This window comes from Pipistrellus kuhlii, unplaced genomic scaffold (assembly GCF_014108245.1).
Source record: "Pipistrellus kuhlii isolate mPipKuh1 unplaced genomic scaffold, mPipKuh1.p scaffold_m20_p_26, whole genome shotgun sequence".
Taxonomy (NCBI): Eukaryota; Metazoa; Chordata; class Mammalia; order Chiroptera; family Vespertilionidae; genus Pipistrellus; species Pipistrellus kuhlii.
Window position 1 is genome coordinate 2,547,226 of NW_023425525.1, and position 19,689 is coordinate 2,566,914.

Genomic DNA, 19,689 nt, shown 5'->3' on the forward strand with positions numbered 1-19,689 from the left:
ACTAATATCAGTCATGAAGAAGAGAATTAAGGAATGGAACTCAGACACGTGCAACACCTTGTGGGATAACCTTGAGGGCATCACGCTAAGTGAAATAGGCTGAACATAGAAGGACAAATAGCCTATGATTCTTCTTTTTTTATTATTTTTATTTTTTTATTTTTTTAGAGAGAAAGGAGAAAGGAGAGATAGAAACATCGATTGTTTGCCTCCTGCACATCCCCTACTGGAGATTGAGCCTGCAACCCAGGCATGTGCCCTGACCCGGAATCAAACTGGTGACCTCTTAGTGCATGGGATGATACTCAATCCATTGAGCAACATGGGTTGGGCTCCCTTTTCAATTTTTTAAAAATTAATTTCTTTATTGATTAAGGTATTACATATTTGTCCTCCACCCCTCCTCCCCCACTCATGCCCCCAAACCCCCTATTGTCCTTGACCACTGGTTAGGCTCATATGTGAGCTACCTTGTTTCGCTATATTGGTATGTTTCTCATGATCTAATGATCATTAAATACCCATTAGTTGTTTAAGCACCTGTGACTAAAACAGGACTGCATGCAATGAGAAGGTTAAGGCACTCACTGCTCTCACACGTATGTCTCCTTGTGGAGACAGGAATAGTCTATAAATACACTTCCCACAGAAAGCAGATGGGGACTTCTAAAATGTCACATGATATCAATGCCATAGGAATTCAAGAAGGTTCACGATGCATCCCAGACTCTACCTTTCGGCTTTGTGGCTAGCTTTTCACAACCAGACCTTCACTGCTTCTATCGTACCTTCAAAACCCATGTTCACTTTGACCTCAGAGTTATTTCCTTGTTCCGGTTTGGTGTTTTAGGTTTAACTATGACTCTATACAACCAGGCTTCATGAAACTAAAAGTAGGTAGGAAGCACTGAAGCTCCATGGGAAAAAAAGAAATGCACTATTCATTTACAAACCTGCAGTTTACACTTTGCTTTTTCGCATTTGGTAAGATTCCTAAGGAAGCTAGTGTGTCCATGTAACTATGCTCAGGTGTGCCTGCATCCTCAGGGGGCCCTGGGCACCGAAGCTGCCGCCGGAAATGAAGAGGGTCGCCTGGAAGGTGCCAGGGCACCGGGTCCATGCGCCGCTACGGCCGACTCCAGCGTAAGGTGTCCTGGAAAGTAGCTTTCTGGATCCAGATGGTTATGCATGTGGCACCGAGGAACTCGGCATTCTCCAGAGCTAAGGTGAAGGTGATCAAGTGGTTGAGCCTTTCAGTGCTTGAAGGAAGGCGGAGGCGAAACAAAATAGCCATTCAAAACAGCAAATAATTAATGGAGTGTCTTTGTTAACAGGAGGAGGTCAAGTACACACGGCCACAGCAGTGATTCGGTCTGCATCCCAAACAGCTGAGTCTGCCTGGGCGGTGATGAGAATGGATCCTGGGGAACTAATTAAAACACGCTTTTAATTTAGGGGGTGCTGGCGGAGTTTGAAAGGTGCTTGAAGAGATTCAAGAGTGGTCACTTGCCTTACCGTTCTGTGCTCCGTGCCCCGGCCTTTCCTTTTGCAATAATTCTACAGTAGGATATTGATTATCTGATTAGATTAGCGTAGCAATGAGTAGGTAGACTTTTGAGTATTAAATGTTCATCAAAAGGAGGTATCACTTTCCCAGAAATACTTGAATTAGCTAATTCTTGCTCATAGGGCTCCTCTGAACATTGCATTTAAAGCTCTGAAGACTGGAATTATAAGCACTTAGGGTATTGTAATTGTAAAAGATGGGATGCTCAGGAAGTTTTCTTCCTAGGATTCATAACAGTGGCAAAATTACAGGTATGAAGAAGCAACGGAAATAATTTTATGGTTGAGGGTCACCACAACACGAGGAGCTGTATTAAAGGGTCGCAGCATTAGAAAGGTTGAGAACCACTGGTCTAACACAAAACAATGTAGCAGGAAAGGACTGTGTTGAAAACAGAGGGCCAAAAGCAAAGAAGGCATCTGTTCTCATTGAAAGATGGTATCTGAGAAGCATAAGTGTCCAAAATATACAGAGGGTGGTCTTAGAGAAAGTTTTTGGACAGAAGAATTGCTAAAGACCAGGGATAGGTCCTGGATTCCGCTATAGAGAATTGGACAAGGGTGTCGGTGTGCCAGTGGCCAGCCGGGGGGAACGGACATCGTACTGGACCGGCCAGGCAAGCAGATGGCTGTGGCAAGAAGTGAGGAAAGGTGGGAGGGACAGGTCTGCCTCAGCAAGGCTCTGGGACGACAGGTTTTTAAAAACATATTTTTATTGATTTCAGAGAGAAAGGGAGGGGGAGATAGAAACATCAATAATGAGAATGAGAGAGAATCATTGATCAGCTGCCTCCTACATGCACCCCACTGGGATCGAGCCTACAACCCCGGTATGTGCCCGGACTGGGAATTGAACCATGTCCTCCTGGTTCATAGGTCAACGCTCAACCACTGAGCCACACCGGCGGGCTGGGCGACATCAGAGGATGTCTGTGAGATGCATTTCAGTGATTATATCTTTTTCGAAGAAAGGTGTTTTATTTTAGGGAATTAGGCTTAGGTTCTTTAAAAATCCAACACCCAGTTGAATAATGTTGTATAACTCAACACATTTCTGGGCCTGGCTAATGCAAACATCACCCCATTGCCCAGAGACCACCATGTGTGACAGTGTGACAGCATAGGAGATCCTCGGCGTCACAGAGGTCTGTGCCCGTCTCTCGGCCAGGCGGGGGTGCTGCATGGAGGTAAATGGAGGTTTCCACCTTTCCCATGAAGAACGGCGGGCAGTGGGCATGTTCCTCAGACTCTGCTTTTATTGCCTCTAAGCCTCCTTCTCTGTGCATTTAGCCCACGGCCTGCGAGGCCCGTGGGAGCTGTGCTCCTTGGTTCCGCTCGGCCTTGCTGTGCCCCTGGAGGTGTCTGCAGATTGGCATGGTGAGACCCGTGTCTGGAAGCCGCTCATTGCGCTGCGGCAGGGGGACCTTACGGAGCCCCCTCCCTGGGGAGGTTTTGTGCACACAAGGATGAGGGTTCTCTCTCCTGTTGGCTCCGTGGTCCCTCCCTGCTGCTCTGGGCATGAGGAGAGCCCCCGATCACCTCTGAGCCTCGGTGGCTTCTGAGCTGGTGAAAGGGACCGCACTTGGCCTAGGGCTGCGGAGATTAGCATCCCTCAGGGTGTGCGCAGAGTGAGAAGAGGGGTGCTCCCCAGCCAGGCACCTTCTTACTCATCCCCGTCTCCCCACCAGCATCAGGGTGACTTCCTGTGGGGCGCGACCCACGTGGGCAGATGCCATGTGCCTCCTTCAGTGGGTTCCTGATTACTTGGAATGAAATGGTAAGGGCGAGGAAAAGTGTGTATCGTGTGTGTGTGTGTGTGTGTGTACTAAAGAACAATGATAGGAAGAAGAGTCTGGCATACGGGATTCTCACATACTGCAGGCTGCCAACTGGCTGAACACAGGCAGACAGGCAGCCGGGTGAGAGGCTGCTTCCGGTGGGGACAGGCTGGGGTTTGGGGGAGGGTTTCTCTGGGTTCTCTGTCCAGAACCCTGTGGCTGGGGTTAGCTGGTCTCGGAATCTCCTTGTGAAGAGTTAGACTTTCCTGGACAACCTCACAGGGAAAGGACAGCGCCAGGGGCTGAGGCACCGCAGCACCACCAGCTCTCTCTGCCTCGGGCTCTGAGGAGCCAGCAGAACTCAAATCCAGCACCTGTGAGGGGCTGGTCTCCAGACAGAGCCCTGGTTCTGTGCTCCCGGTGAATCCATGGCGCCTCAGTGTCTTCTGCCTCATTGCTGTGCTTCCCTCTCGGCCGGCTCTGTCTCTCTGTGACTTGCTTTACCCGACTCAGGTGACTTCTGTCCATCCCTGGGTACGTTCCCCCAAGTCCCTTTTCGACCTTGTCATTCTTTGTGGCTCCTCACCCATTCGTTTGGCCATTCTCAACTCTCTCCTTTCACTAAAGGCGTTCATCAACCCTGCCTAACGGCGAGCCCTTCTCGCTCACCAGATGTAGTGTTGTCCCCATGCGGTGATGCCATGGGGAGGAAGGGCCTGCGGGGAGACTTAGAGATAAATGGTACCTTGAAGAACAGGAGTCAGACATGTCATTTCTTCTTCGTGTTTTTAGTTGGAAGTGTTGATCAATGATCATGACAGCATGTGCTTCAGTATGAACTGCAGAGGATGGAAAGCGTGGGGAAGGTTTCCATGACTTAGCAGCTGCTATGGACGTAGCACTCAAGCTGAGTGGGTGAGACGCCATTCTCAGAGGGGAGCCGTGGCAGGTGGATTGCAAATCCCCAGCTGTGGGGAACGGCCACAGCGTTTGGACAGGTTCAAGCCTCCGGACTGAGGAGAGGGCACAGTCCTCTCATGGCTACGTGCAAGTCCCAGCTTGGCGGGCAGAGCCTCCCTGCACAATGATAGCCCTCAGCTGTAGATGGAAGCTTGAACCTATGGTCCAAACACGTGGCCCCACGTGCCTGAGTGATAGAGGTTGCAAGTAAACAAAGCTTGATCAGGTGCATGCAGTTGAGAGGGATTGAAACCCATGAGAATGTTGTAAACATCTTGACCACGCCCTTCCTTTGCCTCAGGGCATCTGCTGTAAAATAAAGACATGGCTTGTAGTCCATGGCGCTCTCTCAGAGAAGCAGCATCCCTCCGGGACCCAGCTTTCATTCTCTTGTCCGTCTTCTCTAAGCCTTTCAGCCGCCCCCACTCAGGGTCACCCTGGGCCGTGCTGGCTCGGCACACCCAGCCTCAAGTTTTGTTTTGTTTTTCTGAAGAGAACGTTCGAAGACTATTCGGTCAACTATTGGGGACATCAGGTTGACATTTTCAAGGAGCCAATTGTGTGTAGTTGTTGGGCCGAAGAACTCTCCCACAAAACACAGGTTCTGAGCTTTCCAATCTAATCAGCACAATGGGTTAGAGCAGAACGAGCCGTATTGCACTTCTAACGTCCGTTGTCAATGTTCGCTGGAGAGGTGGCACTTTAGAGAAATGATGGTGGTTTCCGTGTGGGATTTCACCTAGAGCGATCATTGAGATCAAAGACATGACTAGTGGGCCTGTCACAGGGTGAAAATGGCAACATTTCCATCAAGGAAGGGAGTGAAATTTAAGGAGAATACTGCCAGGTTGGTGTGGCTCAGCGGTTGAGAGTCTACCTATGAAACAGGAGGTGACAGTTCAATTCCAGGTCAGGACACGTGCCTGGGTTTCGGGCTTGGTCCCCCATAGGAGGCGTGCAGGAAGCAGCTGGTCAATGATTCTCACTTTTGATGTTTCTATCTCTCTTCCTCTACCTTTCTCTCTGAACTCAATAAAAATATATTTTCTAAAATGAACATTAAGTGTCATAAATCTTACACCTGTGCTGGACTGTTCCCTCCCCACAACCACGCTCGTTAGAGACAAATTCTGACAGATCAACTGAGTCCTGCCGTGCGGAGACCACCCCAGGCCTCTGTCCAAGCCTCCTGGAGTTGGCGCCTAATTAAATCATCAGCAGGAAACAGAACAATTAAAACCCAGGCTCCAGAAATAAATACCGTGAAACAGTGCTCACTCCGGAAACACTAAAATGACAAATGGAAATGTAAATGTTGGTATTACGGGGCAGGGATGCGCTATGTCCCTGTAGTAAGGTGAAATCCCTCACTTGCTATTCTTCATATCCTGGGAGATCTGCAAGTGGCCAGGACTTTCCCAGTGTAAACCTGCAACGATTTCCCAGTCACTGGTACGGATGGATTTCAGAGCGCCGCATCCCGCAGCCTAAAGATGAAAACACCGACTTTTGAGCAGTAATGGGATTAATGTTAGTAATAGCGTCTTTTCATTTTGAATCATTTGATTAGATCCGAGTTTAATATTACATTAAAATTTATAGATATATCTAAGTAGTAATTCCTAAGACTTTAATTATACAGATAGCTCGCTTTGCATATTCTATTTTGTTTCTTCACGATCTTAAAATATAGAATAATTTAGAAATCTAAACTAGTTTTCAAGTCTCTAAAGCTTAAAGACTGTTGGCATAGAATATTCTTTTATGCCGATAAGGCTTGCTTTTCCTGTGGTTTTATGAACATCAATATCGCGACAACATTGGGTGGGGAACTCGGTCATTAGTTCAGGTCTTGACCCTCCCTGGAAGGTTCCTTCTCAGGTAATGTCACATGACACCAACAGTTGTCACCCATTAAGGGGCTCCCCAGGCAGGACTGAACCCAAACTCAGGCAGCCCCCTTTTAGCACCCCCTTCCTTTTGTTCTAGAACCTTCCTGATTTTTCCCAATGCAACTGCACTTACATTCTCTCTAATGACAGAGGTGAAGTTGTGGTACACATCAATATAATCTCACTTGCATTTTCGATCTACAGTTGATTTTTCCACATCATGAACATTTTTATAACATCATTTTTAATGACTTGGAAATTTTATGTGGATGGACTATAATTTAGTTAACCAAGCTATTCTTGTTGAATTATTATTTATTTATTTATTTATTTTAGAACAGATGACATCCAAGTAGGTGAAATTATGTATAAGCTCATAAACATTTCATTTGGATAAATCCCAAAAAGTGTAATTGTTATGTTAAAAAGAATATAAAATCTTGACATTTTTACAAAAAGGCATTTAGGCACCACACACTTCATATTAGCCACATCTCTAAACCCTCAACAACAAACTTATTATTATTATTGTTATTATTTCTTTGTCAATATAATAGGAAAATGGCACTTCATTGTTTTCATATGAATTCTTTGGTGATCACTGAGGTTGAATGTCTGGTTTCTGGTTTTCTACAGAGACACATAGGAGGGGAACTTTCTAAAAATAGCCCAATTCAGAGAACATGAATTCTATCATCCGATGTGCCCTCACTCTAACTGTAATAAATGACATTAAATGTATAGGAATATGATGTGTAGTCAATTTAGTGAGGAGTATAATTCAGTCCAACACTCTGATCAAATTTGATTTTAAAGTAAAAAATAAATGTAGTGAAAAATTGTAAGACTAATCGTCACGAGTCGATGCAAATGGTTGAGGGGACTTCATTTTCTCCCAAAGATATAATGTAAAGCATTACTCTTATTGACACTTCTTGTTTCCTTTGAGGACGTATTATAGTTTGAATATATTTAATCGTTTTAGTTTTTGTGCATTTACCCTTTTAAAAAATATTTAATTCAATTCAAATGACACTTGAACTGAAAATATTTTTATTTTATTTATTTATTTATTTATTTATTAAATATATTTTATTGATTTACAGAGAGGAAGGGAGAGGGATAGAGAGTCAGAAACATCGATGAGAGAGAAACATCTATCAGCTGCCTCCTGCATGTCTCCCACTGGGGATGTGCCCGCCACCAAGGTACATGCCCTTGACTGGGAATCGAACCCGAGACCCTTCCGTCTACAGGCTGATGCTCTATCCATTGAGCCACACTAGTTTACTTTTAAAAATATGCTTTTATTAATTTTTTTTTTTTTTTTTTTTAGTGTCCTGAAGGGAGAGGGACAGAGAGACAGAAACATTGATGAGCTGCCTCCTCCACCGTCCCACAGTGGGGATCAAGCCTGAAACCCATGCATGTGCCCTGACCAGGGATCAGCCACTGGCAACCTCTTGGTTCATGGGCAGATGCTCCACCATGGAGCCACACTGGCTGGGCTGAAAACATTTTTATCTATGCCTGATTTTCAAATGCATATTACATGATCATTTACATGAAACAGGTCCATCCAGTCAAGAAGCTTTAAATCTTATTGGTAGGAAATGGGACGTATTAAGATTGAGTTACCCATTGCAATGTAACAAATGATCCCACCAACTTCTAGCAGCTTAAAACAAACCTTATCTTACACAGTATATATACTTTTAAATATATTCTTATTGATTTCAGAGAGGAGGGGAGAGGGAAAGAGAGCAAGATAGAAACATCAATGATGAAAGAGAACCATTGATTGGCTGCCTCCTGTAAGCTCCCAACTAGGGACCAAGCCTGCAACCCCAGGCATGTGTCCGGACCGGGAATCAAACCCTAACCTCCTGGTTCATAGGTCGACACTCAACCACTGAGCCACGCTGAGGGGCTCACACATTTTCTCAGGAACATCAATATTGCGCCAACATTGAGTGGGAGAACGCAGTCATTAGTTCAGGCCTCGCCCCTCCCTGGGAGGTGAGAAGGCCAGACTCAGTTGAACGGGGACTCAGGGTCCCTCATCAGGTGGCAGTGAGGCTGTAGCCAGAGCTGCACCCTAAGAACTTGACTGGGGTTGAGGGATGGTCAGCAGACCTCACTTATGCCCTTGGGAAGGGCTGCTGGGCACAGCTTCCCCCAGAATGAGAGCTACCATAGATAGAGTGAGGGGAGGGGAGAGAGGGAAGCAGGCAGGGAGAAAAGGAGGGGTTTTCATTTCGATAAAGGCTGTTACTTCAAGTAATTATTTACCATAAGCTATTGGTCACAGCTTAAATAAATGATGTCTGTGTTAAGTGTATCAGAACCTAGCCATTTCTTTGAACTGTCAGTAGCCTTGTTTTAGCACTCTGAATGACATAATCTTTAAGTGCCTCAACCTAAATATAGTTTAAGAGAATTTCCTAATTCCTTACTTTTCTCAAAAAATACCTCCCATCCTCCATGTTTTCTTGAGGATTTAAATCAAACTCCTCTGTTAATTTTAAACGGAATGAAGAAATTTAAATACAGAAATGTCTGATCATATATTTTTTTTATGCATGAGTCTCCTTTCCTTCAGGAGCTTAGCTTTCGTAATGAAATGCTTTATCCCTCTTTTCATTTAATTTTGGTGAAATTTCAGCATGACTTCCCCTCCAGAGAATCACTTAGACTCACTTGGGGCCTAAGTAGGATCAAGGTCATGGATTCATGGTTCAGGATTCTGTAATTCCTTTAATGTAGCTCATGTATGGTTGAATGTCTTTTTGTGTTCTTAAAACAACAGAGCCATAACTGATTGTAACCTTATCTTATTCTAGGTCCCCTAAAAACCCAGGACAGAAGATCATCAAGAGAGTGATTGCCCTGGAAGGAGATATTATAAAGTAAGTACTTAAGACTATTGGTCTGAGTTCAAGTTATAATATTTTAACTTAAATAGCTACATGTTTGTGGAGTGTGAAACCACATTATATGTCGAAGAGGACCAAAGCTTTGGAGACATTCCAGATGTATGGCCCATTCAACCATTTCTGGATATAAGACAGACACAAACGTACTGGTCATATTACAACCCTTTAACCGGGAGGCATGGGAGAAGTACACAGCCATGAAACTAACATTAACCATGTTTTCTAAAATGATCATGAGGTCATTGTTGTTAAGACATTAAATTCTTCATGGTTGTTATAGATGATGATGTCAAGGTTCCTTTTAGAAACATTTAAGGACATTTTATTATTTTAGAAGCAAACACAGAGACTAAGGGGGAACTTTTGTTACAGTGGAGATAGGAGGACACGGGAGAAGATAGGAAACAAGTTCTGAATCACTCAGAATAGGAGCTTTAGCAAACAGCTCGCCATCAGGTGTGGTGACCATGTGTAGTAAGGTTGTATTTATCCTGCCTGCTGCTCACTAGAAGGACAACGGTTGAGATCAACAAGGAGGTGGGTGTGGTATGACATCGCATTTGGTTGTTCCTTTAAATAAAGTGTAGCCAGGTGCACTCAGTGTCACAGTGTGGGCATCCAAATGCTCGGAAACCATATGCAGAAAGCGTTGTGATCCTGTCTTCAAACAGTCGGGTCCCAAAGCGTCTGTGTAGGTGACCTTGCAGGTGAAGGAGCCTCACTAGAGGGGTCGTCGGGGGCTTGGGAGCAGAGCCCACTGTGTGTGCTGATCTACAGCCTGGACAGCAATAACCACTGTGTCCCGATACATTCCATTTCCAAACGTCAGCCAGAATAAAGATTGGAGAAAGACACACACACGCGCGTGCCAATGAAAGAGATATTTATATGGATGCGTTAGTTCAGAATAATTTTCATAGCTGTCTGCTCTTTTCTTATAAATCTGTTGTGACCCATGTGGAGAGCACTGTGGTAGGAAAACAGACACAGTCCCACGGGCACCCTCGATGTGAGAGGCTCGCCATGGCATTTCGGAAGTGTTGGTCCTTGCGGCTGGGCAGCCTGCATTTCTGCCTCTCCGGTGTGCCAGCTGTCAGACAGGAAGCCAGGCCCTGCCCTCTCACCTGGTGAAACCCTCTCTGTGGGCCCTGGCACCTGGGCTCCTGTGTCCTTGGCGACCTCAGTGAAGACAGCGGATCGCTTTGCAGGGGAACCCCGTAATATAGTGCCCCAAAGAGGACACGTTTGGGAGCGGAGAGGGCTGAGCTGAATGGTCCACAGACATGGGACGGCCAGGGCAGCCTGCTGTGGAGGGGCACCTGCCAGGATAACGTGACCCCCTTTATAAATTCCTTCTCACGGCCCTCCTGGCTGGGGAGACACAGGCACCCTCTTGTGGGAAGGACCGCCCCTCACAGGTGTGGACAGGCCAGGGCTCAGGCAGAGCGTCAGCGGCTCCTCTCCTAGGGGACTGGCTACGTGAGGGTCCTTCAGGCCCAGCGGCTATCTCATAGACTATCCAACACAGCAGTTTATTCAAAACCTCTTCCTGGTGTTAGCAGAAGACAATCCACTGGATCATTAGAAATGAAACCTTTTACAGCCTTTGGTTTTACATGTGCTATGGAAGATATGGAAATCAATATTAGCCGATGGCATTATGTTCCAGCAGACGATGAAGCTCTATGTGAAGGAAAACAGAACCGCATTGAGTTTTCCCACCAGGGCGGAGACGATGCTCGCTGAGCAGCCTCTGTCACTGCCGCTGCAGTGGCTGCGGGTCCAGAGCCTGGCGGAAGGCGTTCGGGCAGGACAGGAGCTGGGAGTGCACGCCGCCCAGAGGGAAGGACAGCATGCACGTGTGTGTCTGGTGCAGAGAATGTTCTAGACCACAGACACCGATGGGCGCCAGGTGGAGCTGGCTCCGGAGGACCTGTGGGTGGTCACGCGCTGGCCTTGGCGTCGGGAACTTGGGGGCGGTTGGCAGAAGTCCCCAAGGCCTTCAGCCTGGTTTCGTCTGAACCCTGCATCTTTCCGAGGCCCATTGCCTGGTGCATGCTGTTGAGAATGTGAGGCCTGACAGTGCTGTGGTTTAGTGAGGGCTGGCGTGGTGGCACATAGTGCCCGGAGTGGGCCCCACAGTCATAGTTACACACTGAGAGGCTGTTGTGGAAAAGCACCCAGTGCCCCGGGCTGTCAATCAGAGGAGTGATGAATGCTGCCTGGGCACCCTTAGCTTCTCCTTGCTAAAGCAGGATCGTTACTTCTCACCGAATGATTACAGATGGCAGGGAACCCAGGGCTTTTTGGAAATGCTGCTTTTATTATATGTAGTCACAGGTGATTATACTGCCATCGCAGTGAATAAAAACGGAATTGCTAATAAAAACGGTCCATCTTAGCAATAGGTATTTCCTACTAAACATCAGAGAGATAGTCACCCTAACTTTATATGCAGAAATAAATGTTAATCTCCATTTTTTAAAGCCCAAATTATTCCCATAAGGAGTGATATGGGGAAGGTTCCAGAGGCTCGCGCCCCCCCCCCCCCCACTCCATGTGTGTGCACTGTCATTCCGAGATGGGGCGGGTGCTGGTAGTGTGCGCCCCCGCCCAGCAGCGGTTTCTTTTGCTTCAGTTTCTGCCTTAGTTTACCTGTCCAGTGAATGGGGTTTAGATGGATAACTCTTCCATGTTTCTCCGATCCTGCACATCAGTCACTCACTCATGCCGTGTGGTCGTTGAGGTCATGAGCACCGACCGTGAACCCAGACTGCCCTGATGCGGATCCCAGCGCTGCCACGTGGAAGGTCACTTTGCCAAATGACTTCATCCTCTCAGCCTAGCTTTCCTCACTTGGAAAATGGAAATTATAATAGCACGCTCTCCGCAGAGTTTTCTCGAGAGTTCCATGAAGTAATGGGTATAATTTGGTTAGCGTGGTGCCTAGCCTATAAGTATGCTTTCAGTAAATATCAGGTATCATTGTTAGTCATTCCCGTGATGTAATCATTATTTATTGAGTGTTTACAATGTACGAGGCCACTGTGCTGGATCTGGGATTATACGCATGACAAGCTGTAGATAGCTCTTGTCTTGGAAGCTTACAGTCCGGTGGAGAAACAGGAAAGGTGAGAAATTAGTAGAACAGCACTGAAGGCTGGCCACGTGGGTGAGCCAGCAGGCCTGGCGCTCAGGGAGAGGAGCAGCTGGTCCGTCTGCCGGGAGGGAGTGGGCTGGGGTGGGGACTTCTGGGTTGACATTTGAGGTGAGAAAGAAATCCATGGCCTCCCCTTACTCAGGACAGCGTGGCTCCGTGTGGACAATCTCACAGTCCTGGCATCTCATGGGAAAAGGAGAGGGCCCCAGGGCGCCACTGGGGGGCCTTCTAATGGGCGTGTCACCGTAGGAGGCCGGGAGGATGGAAACGTATTTACCGAATGGCAGTTTTTTCTTTGAATATTCCACAAAGAAAAAGATAACAGTTACTTGAGATCTAGCTGTGAGGATTGAGGTTTCTCAGTGTGGAAGTTGTGCAGGCATTGCTCACTGGTCCACTGGGCAGGGGTTTGGAAATACGACACATCCAGGATTGCTTATTTAGTACCGAAATAATAACAGTCCCAAGGAAACAGCACAGAGGTACATGGAGGCTCTGTCGGGCGGCGAGGACACCTAGACAAAACCGTCCACGGGAATTGAAAGGCAGGGGCGTGAGAATGAAGGTTACAGCAATGTCCCTGCTATGTAAAGTTTTCATGCTAAACTCACTATGCCTGCAGGCAGTGTAGAACCGTCATGTCCTCGCTAGGCAGTCCATGGGCCCAAACAGCTGGGCACTTCAGGTAGGAAACCCATTGGCTCAGCTTCATTAGGAAAATCTCTGCAGGGGCCGGAGAGTGGGGTGGGAGGGGAGCAGCAGGGCTCTCTGGTCCACGCCTCCTTGCTTCTCTTTAAAAGGGGTTATTCTGCCCCACCAGTGTGGCTCAGTGGTTAAGCCTTGACCCATGAACCAGGAGGTTACGCTTTTATTCCTGGTCAGGGCACATGCATGGGTTGCAGGCTTGATCCCCAGTAGGAGGCATCAGATCCATGATTCTCTCTCGTCATTGATGTTTCTCTCTCTCTCTCTTCCTTCCACTCTCTGAAATCAATAGAAACATTAAAAAATAAGTAAATGAAAGGCAGTATGGTTTGTAACTTGGATGAAGCTCCTCTTCTGTCTTCTTGGCTGGCTTTGGGGCTAACCTCTTAAGTTCTGCGTGAGCCGCAGCCCCAGTAGACCACGCGCGGAGCTCCTGGGGTCCATTCCCAGCAGGAGCGCCACGCGTGGGGCTGGCGCTGTCGTGGTATTTTTGGCAGCTGCCTCAGTCACATGTCTGAGTCACATGATTTACTGAAGTTGTGAACTCCAAGTAAAAGTATGAGAAGTGCTAACTTTCGATGCTCCTTGGAACTAAGTATTGTTTTTGATTTTTTCCCCCCTCTGTTCACAGTCATGCACATCTGTCAAGTATTTTGAAAAGACATAACTATAATTATCGCAGTAGGACGCTGTAAAGGTGTCTTAAAATACCGTTTTAACTAAACCCAAAAAGTATGTTAGGAAGATTCAAGAAGCATTCTAACCTGAATAATTACTAAATAATTAAGGAGCAGATAGCACTTCTATTTCTGTGAGATTTCAGGTGACCTTGTCTAAACTTACAATTGACCACAGTTTCTCTTTTGAATTGTTCAGAGTGAGAATTTCTTGCAGGGAGCAGGTGTGCTTAAAGCATTGATGTAATTGGCTGTGGATGCTTTTAGAGTTTCATACATTTGTTGGATGGCTCTTTTTAGACAGCCAAGGAAAAGGGCGTGATAGAGTATTCCCTTGGAGCGAGATGATCAGAGGTCCAGTCTCTGCTCTGGTCTTCGCACGCTGGGCGATCTTGGCAAGCTGTTGATCACTCTGAGTTTTTTTTTTTCTTTTTCGTTTTTTTTCAATTTCTCTATTTTCAGGGTTCTTTTAAATACAGAATTAGAAAAAAATAATATATGTACCAGCCCTTGTAAACTTTAGCACACCATCAATGCCCAGTGTAGTGCTGACTCATTTCCTACGTGAAATAATGGATATACGTGGTTAGCACAAAGCCAGCCAAGCGCTTCACCTTAGCAGGATGCCTTGCCTGCTTGAAAGTATCAATTGTTTTGGTTCTTGTTGAAACAAGTTGGTTATACTGCTTAGTTAAGGCAGTGGTCGGCAAACTCATTGGTCAACAGAGCCAGATATCAACAGGACAATGATTGAAATTTCTTTTGAGAGCCAAATGTTTTAAACTTAAACTTCTAACACCACCTCTTCAACATAGACTCGCCCAGGCATGGTATTTTGTGGAAGAGCCACACTCAAGGGGCCAAAGAGCCACATGTGGCTCATGAGCCGCAGTTTGGGGACTACGGAGTTAAGGGATAGGCCATATTTTATGAACCCTCAAAGTTGGAAGGAAAACACTTTGTATTTAAAAAAATTTTAATCTTTATTATTGAGAGTATCCCAGATGTCTCCCATTCCCCCCTTCCCCCCATTGGCCCCTCTGCCCAGCTCCCACCCCTCCCCCAGCCTCCACCACCCTGTTGCCTGTGTCCGTGGGTCATTCACAGGTGCACGGAAGCTCTTTGCATATTCTCTCTTAAAACCTGCATGCCCTGCCCCCATGCGGGCCCTGTGCCTTGGGGTCCTGGCTGCTTCCCGCACACTTACCCAAAGTGAGATGCTCTTCTCATGGTTCTTTCTGATGGTGGTCCCTTCTGTGGAACTTTGCAGTGGCTTTGTCTCCGTCAAAAGTTCTCGGGTCAGATGAAAGCAGCTGGTAAATGCATGTTCCCATCCAACTCTATTTAGAAAACACAGGTCAGTATTCATACTAGATCTGGCTCACGGCCCACAATTTGCCAGTCCTCGGTCTGTATTATTTACTTTCTTATATTAACTTGGGAACTACAAAACTCACTTCTCATCCTGGCCAGTAGTTCCCAGGGAAGAGAAGATGTAGCCTCAGAGCCCAGGGCTCTCTGCTTACGTGTGGGCTGAAGCAGAGGGCAGGGGGAGTGCGGTACCGAGCTGTTGCTCTAAGTGAGAGCCTGGCTGAGCAGCCGGAAGCCACGTGGGGCTGTGTGGACAGTGAAGACATTCGTCTGGAGCCGGACGGGGAAGAGCTGTGACACTCTGCGGCACGTGCTCACCGGGGAGCCCCCACAAAGCCCATGAAGAGCAGAAAAAATTCCATAAATAAATATTGATGCCCGGATGGTTCCTCCTTAATACAAAAGGACTAGCTCTGTCCTTGGGGAAACTCAGAATGCCCCCATGCTACTTGAGCTCCACTTAGCAACCAGGCATCAGCCCGCCAGTTATTCTGTGGCTGATTTTTTTTTTAGCTCTGCCTGCTTGTGTAGGACCAGACCAGTAGCACAGAGAAGGCGCTAATATCCTATAGGGGGTATATGTTTTCCTAACGTAATTTAGTTGCTCACTTCCTTTTGTCACGGAAAGTATTCAAATATCATCTAACCTATCCTGACAGATACCTATGTATATATTAGTATCTTAGGCACCACAGCAATTATTCCCATGTTTAAAATGTTGATTTTGACACCGAAGTCTGTGCTTGCAGTTTTGCAACACTGGAAAATGTTTGTTGACAACAGTATTCATTGTAAATAGTTCATTACAAAAACAACAACCCTGTCATCCTACTGTTTTCTCCCTGCACAGTGAGCTTCTAAATGGTTTGTGCTAGCGGAACTAATAAGATTCTGAGATTGATCATCCTTGTAGTTGTGATTCAGATGAGAATTTGAATGAATTAATTAATATTTTTCATTAGTAAGGGCTGACAGCTGTTATTTTCTTTCAAAAAGGAAACTGTGTGATCGAGGTTGAGTACTGGGGTGTGGAGGCCGTGTTTTGTGGGATGGGAGTTGTGTGTTGGGGTGTGGAGGGTGTGGGATGGGAGTTGTGTGTTGGGGTGTGGAGGGTGTGAGATGGGAGTTGTGTATGGGGTGTGGAGATTGTGTTTGTGGGGTTGGAGTTGTGTATGGGGTGTGAAGGGTGTGGGATGGGAATTGTGTGTTGGGGTGTGGAGGGTGTGGGATGGGAGCTGTGTGTTGGGGTGTGGAGGGTGTGGGATGGGAGTTGTGTATTGGGTGTGGAGGTTGTGGGATGGGTGTTGAGTGTTGGGGTGTGGAGGGTGTGGGATGGGAGCTGTGTATTGGGGTGTGGAGGGTGTGGGGTGGGAGCTGTGTGTTGGGGTGTGGAGGGTGTGGGATGGGAGTTGTGTATTGGGGTGTGGAGGGTGTGGGATGGGAGCTGTGTGTTGGGGTGTGGAGGGTGTGGGATGGGAGCTGTGTATTGGGGTGTGGAGGGTGTGGGATGGGAGCTGTGTGTTGGGGTGTGGAGGGTGTGGGATGGGAGCTGTGTGTTGGGGTGTGGAGGGTGTGGGATGGGAGCTGTGTGTTGGAGTGTGGAGGGTGTGGGATGGGAATTGTGTGTTGGGGTGTGGAGGGTGTGGGATGGGAGCTGTGTGTTGGGGTGTGGAGGGTGTGGGATGGGAGTTGTGTATTGGGATGTGGAGGGTGTGGGATGGGAGCTGTGTGTTGGGGTGTGTTGGGGTGTGGAGGTTGTGAGATGGGAGCTGTGTATTGGGGTGTGGAGGGTGTGGGATGGGAGCTGTGTATTGGGGTGTGGAGGTTGTGGGATGGGAGTTGTGTATTGGGGTGTGGAGGGTGTGTTTTGTGGGATGGGAGTTGTGTATTGGGGTGTGATGAGCAGCAGCAGGTCATTAGCTTCTGCAGCTGGACACCTGGGAACCGGAAGTCTGGGCTTGTTACACAAATAAATGTGCCTGAGCTGGGAGGCTGCAGCCAAGCAGGGGCGCGTTGATATTTCCGGGAACACATCTGGGGTCTGGGTTTCAGTTTCTCACATCAGAACGTAAATGACTGTTTAATCCTTTCCTATAACACGAAGAGGAGCGAGTAGCACATAGCGGAATGGAGGTGCGAGGGAGAGAAAGCCCAGCTGAAAGATTCTCTTTGAGGCGAAAGGACCATAAGCAGTGGGATTCACAGAAGCCTGGAGTTGGATAAGGATAACGGAGGAGGAAATGAATGAGGGATTTGGATTCAGATTCGGAATATATGGGAAGTGAGGTGACCTTTAATGGGTTTCTGGGGCCGTCTTTGGGGGATTATGTAAATCAGACCTGATTGTAAACCGCACCCAGCTATCATTAGAATCAGGAAAATGCTTTCTGCGCGGGGGAAATTGGAATGACTCCTGATTCGATAATGTTCCTGAGCTCGGAGAATCTCACAGGACTTCCCCAAATGAATGCTTTCTTTCAAAATTAAAACTCGCAACATCCTTAGCAATAACGTGGAGGAACATGTGATAAGGAAACTTACAGGGAAGTTTTGCTTTCCACATCCCCAGCTCTATGAAAATGCCCTCACTGAGCCAGGGAGGACTCTCAGAGAACGTCCCTCTGAGGGCGCCTCAGCCACACCGAGCTGCCGGGCCCCGGCTGTGTGTGCCTGCTCCCCTCGGCTGCTGGCACAGGAGGCGCCTTCCCTTCGTCCTGTTCCCTGTGCCTGTGCTCGGCGGGCTCTACTCAGCGCTTCAGTTTCTAGAAATGTACCTGTGGGAGGAAAACCGGGGTCACCGGCAGCATTGCCTGCAGCAGCCAGGACAGACCCTCTGGAGGTGCTCAGTGTGGTTAAGGACAAGCCCAGCCATCTGTCTCCTTTGCTCTCCCTGCAGAAAAGTGCTGCTGGGCTGTCCCTGCACAGCCACGGGATGGGAATCACCTGTTCATTGCGGAACAGTGGCAATGGCTCTGCCTCAGTCAGCCAGGCTCACTCCTTCTCTGGTAGCCAAGGGCCCACAGCTCCTGGAGGCATGCTCCCCGCTCTGCTGTGGGTGTGCAGGGTTCCAGGAGCCTCCACTCCATCCCTTCCCACTCGGGACTCGGGCTGACAGGGGAGGAGAGCAAGCCTGCTGGGACCGTGGGTGGGTCTAAAGCTTTGACTTGGGAGGAGCACATATAAGTTGGCCAAGACAAGGCAGATGGCCCAGACTGACAGCAATGGGCATGTGCAGCCCTCCCCCAGTGATAGGAAGCACATATTTTCTACAAAAATACACGTTAGCAAAGTCTCCTGTAGAGCTCTTCCGGGGAAAGTGAGTTGATTTTGGCTCTTGCATCGCTGGGCATATTCAGCACACAAACAGCACAACGGTGGGGGACAGGGGTTACCTTAGTGACTCTCTCTCTAGGAATTGATTATTGGAAGGGCCTAGAAATACACATGATATGTCCCTGCACAATGGCCAGGCCTGTTTGCTGGGGAGAAAGCTGTGGAGTCGGGATAGCACAAAATTAAATGCATTAGCTGACGCCTGAACGGATTTTGTATTATTAATTTTAAAATCCTACATGTAAAAGTGCACTGTGGGAGGATTCATTACATCTATTTGCCCTTTAGTGCTTGTCGTCATTTCGGATATTTATGGTATCTATCTCTCTATCTAACTTACATACATAATAGAGGCCTGGTGCACAAACTCGTGCGCGGGTGGGGTCTGTAGGCCTGGCCGGAAAGCAGGGCTAATCAGGGCTGGGCCAATCAGGGCCTGCAGGCCCTGAAGAGGAACAGGGCACGGGAGGTTGTCCACTGGCCCCGAGGAGGGAGCTGGCCCTCGCCCCCCCTGGGAAAGGGGCTGTGTCTGCCACCACTCACCCCCAGCAGGGTTGGGAGAGGAGGCGACTGTCATGGGGGCGGGGGGAGGGAGTGAGGGATGGGGGCTGGTGGGCAGAAGAAACAGATACCAATGTCCCACCACTGTGCAGTTCCCCTCCTCCTCCCCTCTTCTTTCCCTCGCCGCTGCACCACAACTGTGGCAGGCGGGTGGTTAGCTGTGGGAGCTCACTGACCACCAGGGGGCAGCTCCTGTGTTGAGCGTCTGCCCCCTGGTGGTTTGTGCGCATCATAGTGACTGGTCAACCGGTCATTCCAGTCATTCAGCCGTTTGGTCCTAACGGTCGCTTAGGCTTTTTATATAGATAGATGTGCAATTACTAATGAGTCCCTATTTCCGTGGGTGATGATGAAGGGGGAACATTGAACAAAATAGCTGGTGTCCCCGATCACTCACATGTCCTGGGAGCTGGGTGTGTGCAGCAGCACCCAGAACTTGTACCGAGCACACTCTGTCCTGTGCTCCTATGGTGTTTTCTAGCCTCCTGCCTATTTGTTTGATTTTCTGTTCCCTGTTTGTTCTTTTACGTGGCTGTCATTTTATTTTCAGAGAAAGGAAATCTGCCCAAGTCCCATGTGGGTCTTAGGCTCCCAGCTTGGGGATCGCTTTCTTGTCTGCCGACGGGATGCACGCGGCGGACGCCCTGGGCTGTCAGTGTTGCTCTGCTGGTACATTACTTCTCATCCATTGCTTTTTAAATGTATATTTGGAAGGATCATATTCTAAGAAAGGATTATGTATTTCAGGGG

The 19,689-nt window shown here is 47.9% G+C and overlaps 1 protein-coding gene across 2 annotated transcripts in view; it reads left to right on the forward strand.

The window, feature by feature from the left end:
- IMMP2L (inner mitochondrial membrane peptidase subunit 2) overlaps window positions 1-19,689 on the forward strand; it is a 364,131-nt gene that overhangs the window by 231,738 nt on the left and 112,704 nt on the right. The window contains exon 5 of one of the 2 annotated variants that reach the window (XM_036453751.2): window positions 9,040-9,105. The exons of the other annotated variant lie outside the window; for it this stretch is intronic. Coding sequence (XP_036309644.1) covers window positions 9,040-9,105 — 66 coding nt within the window. The remainder of the gene's footprint in view (window positions 1-9,039; window positions 9,106-19,689) is intronic. 2 annotated transcript variants of the gene reach the window in all.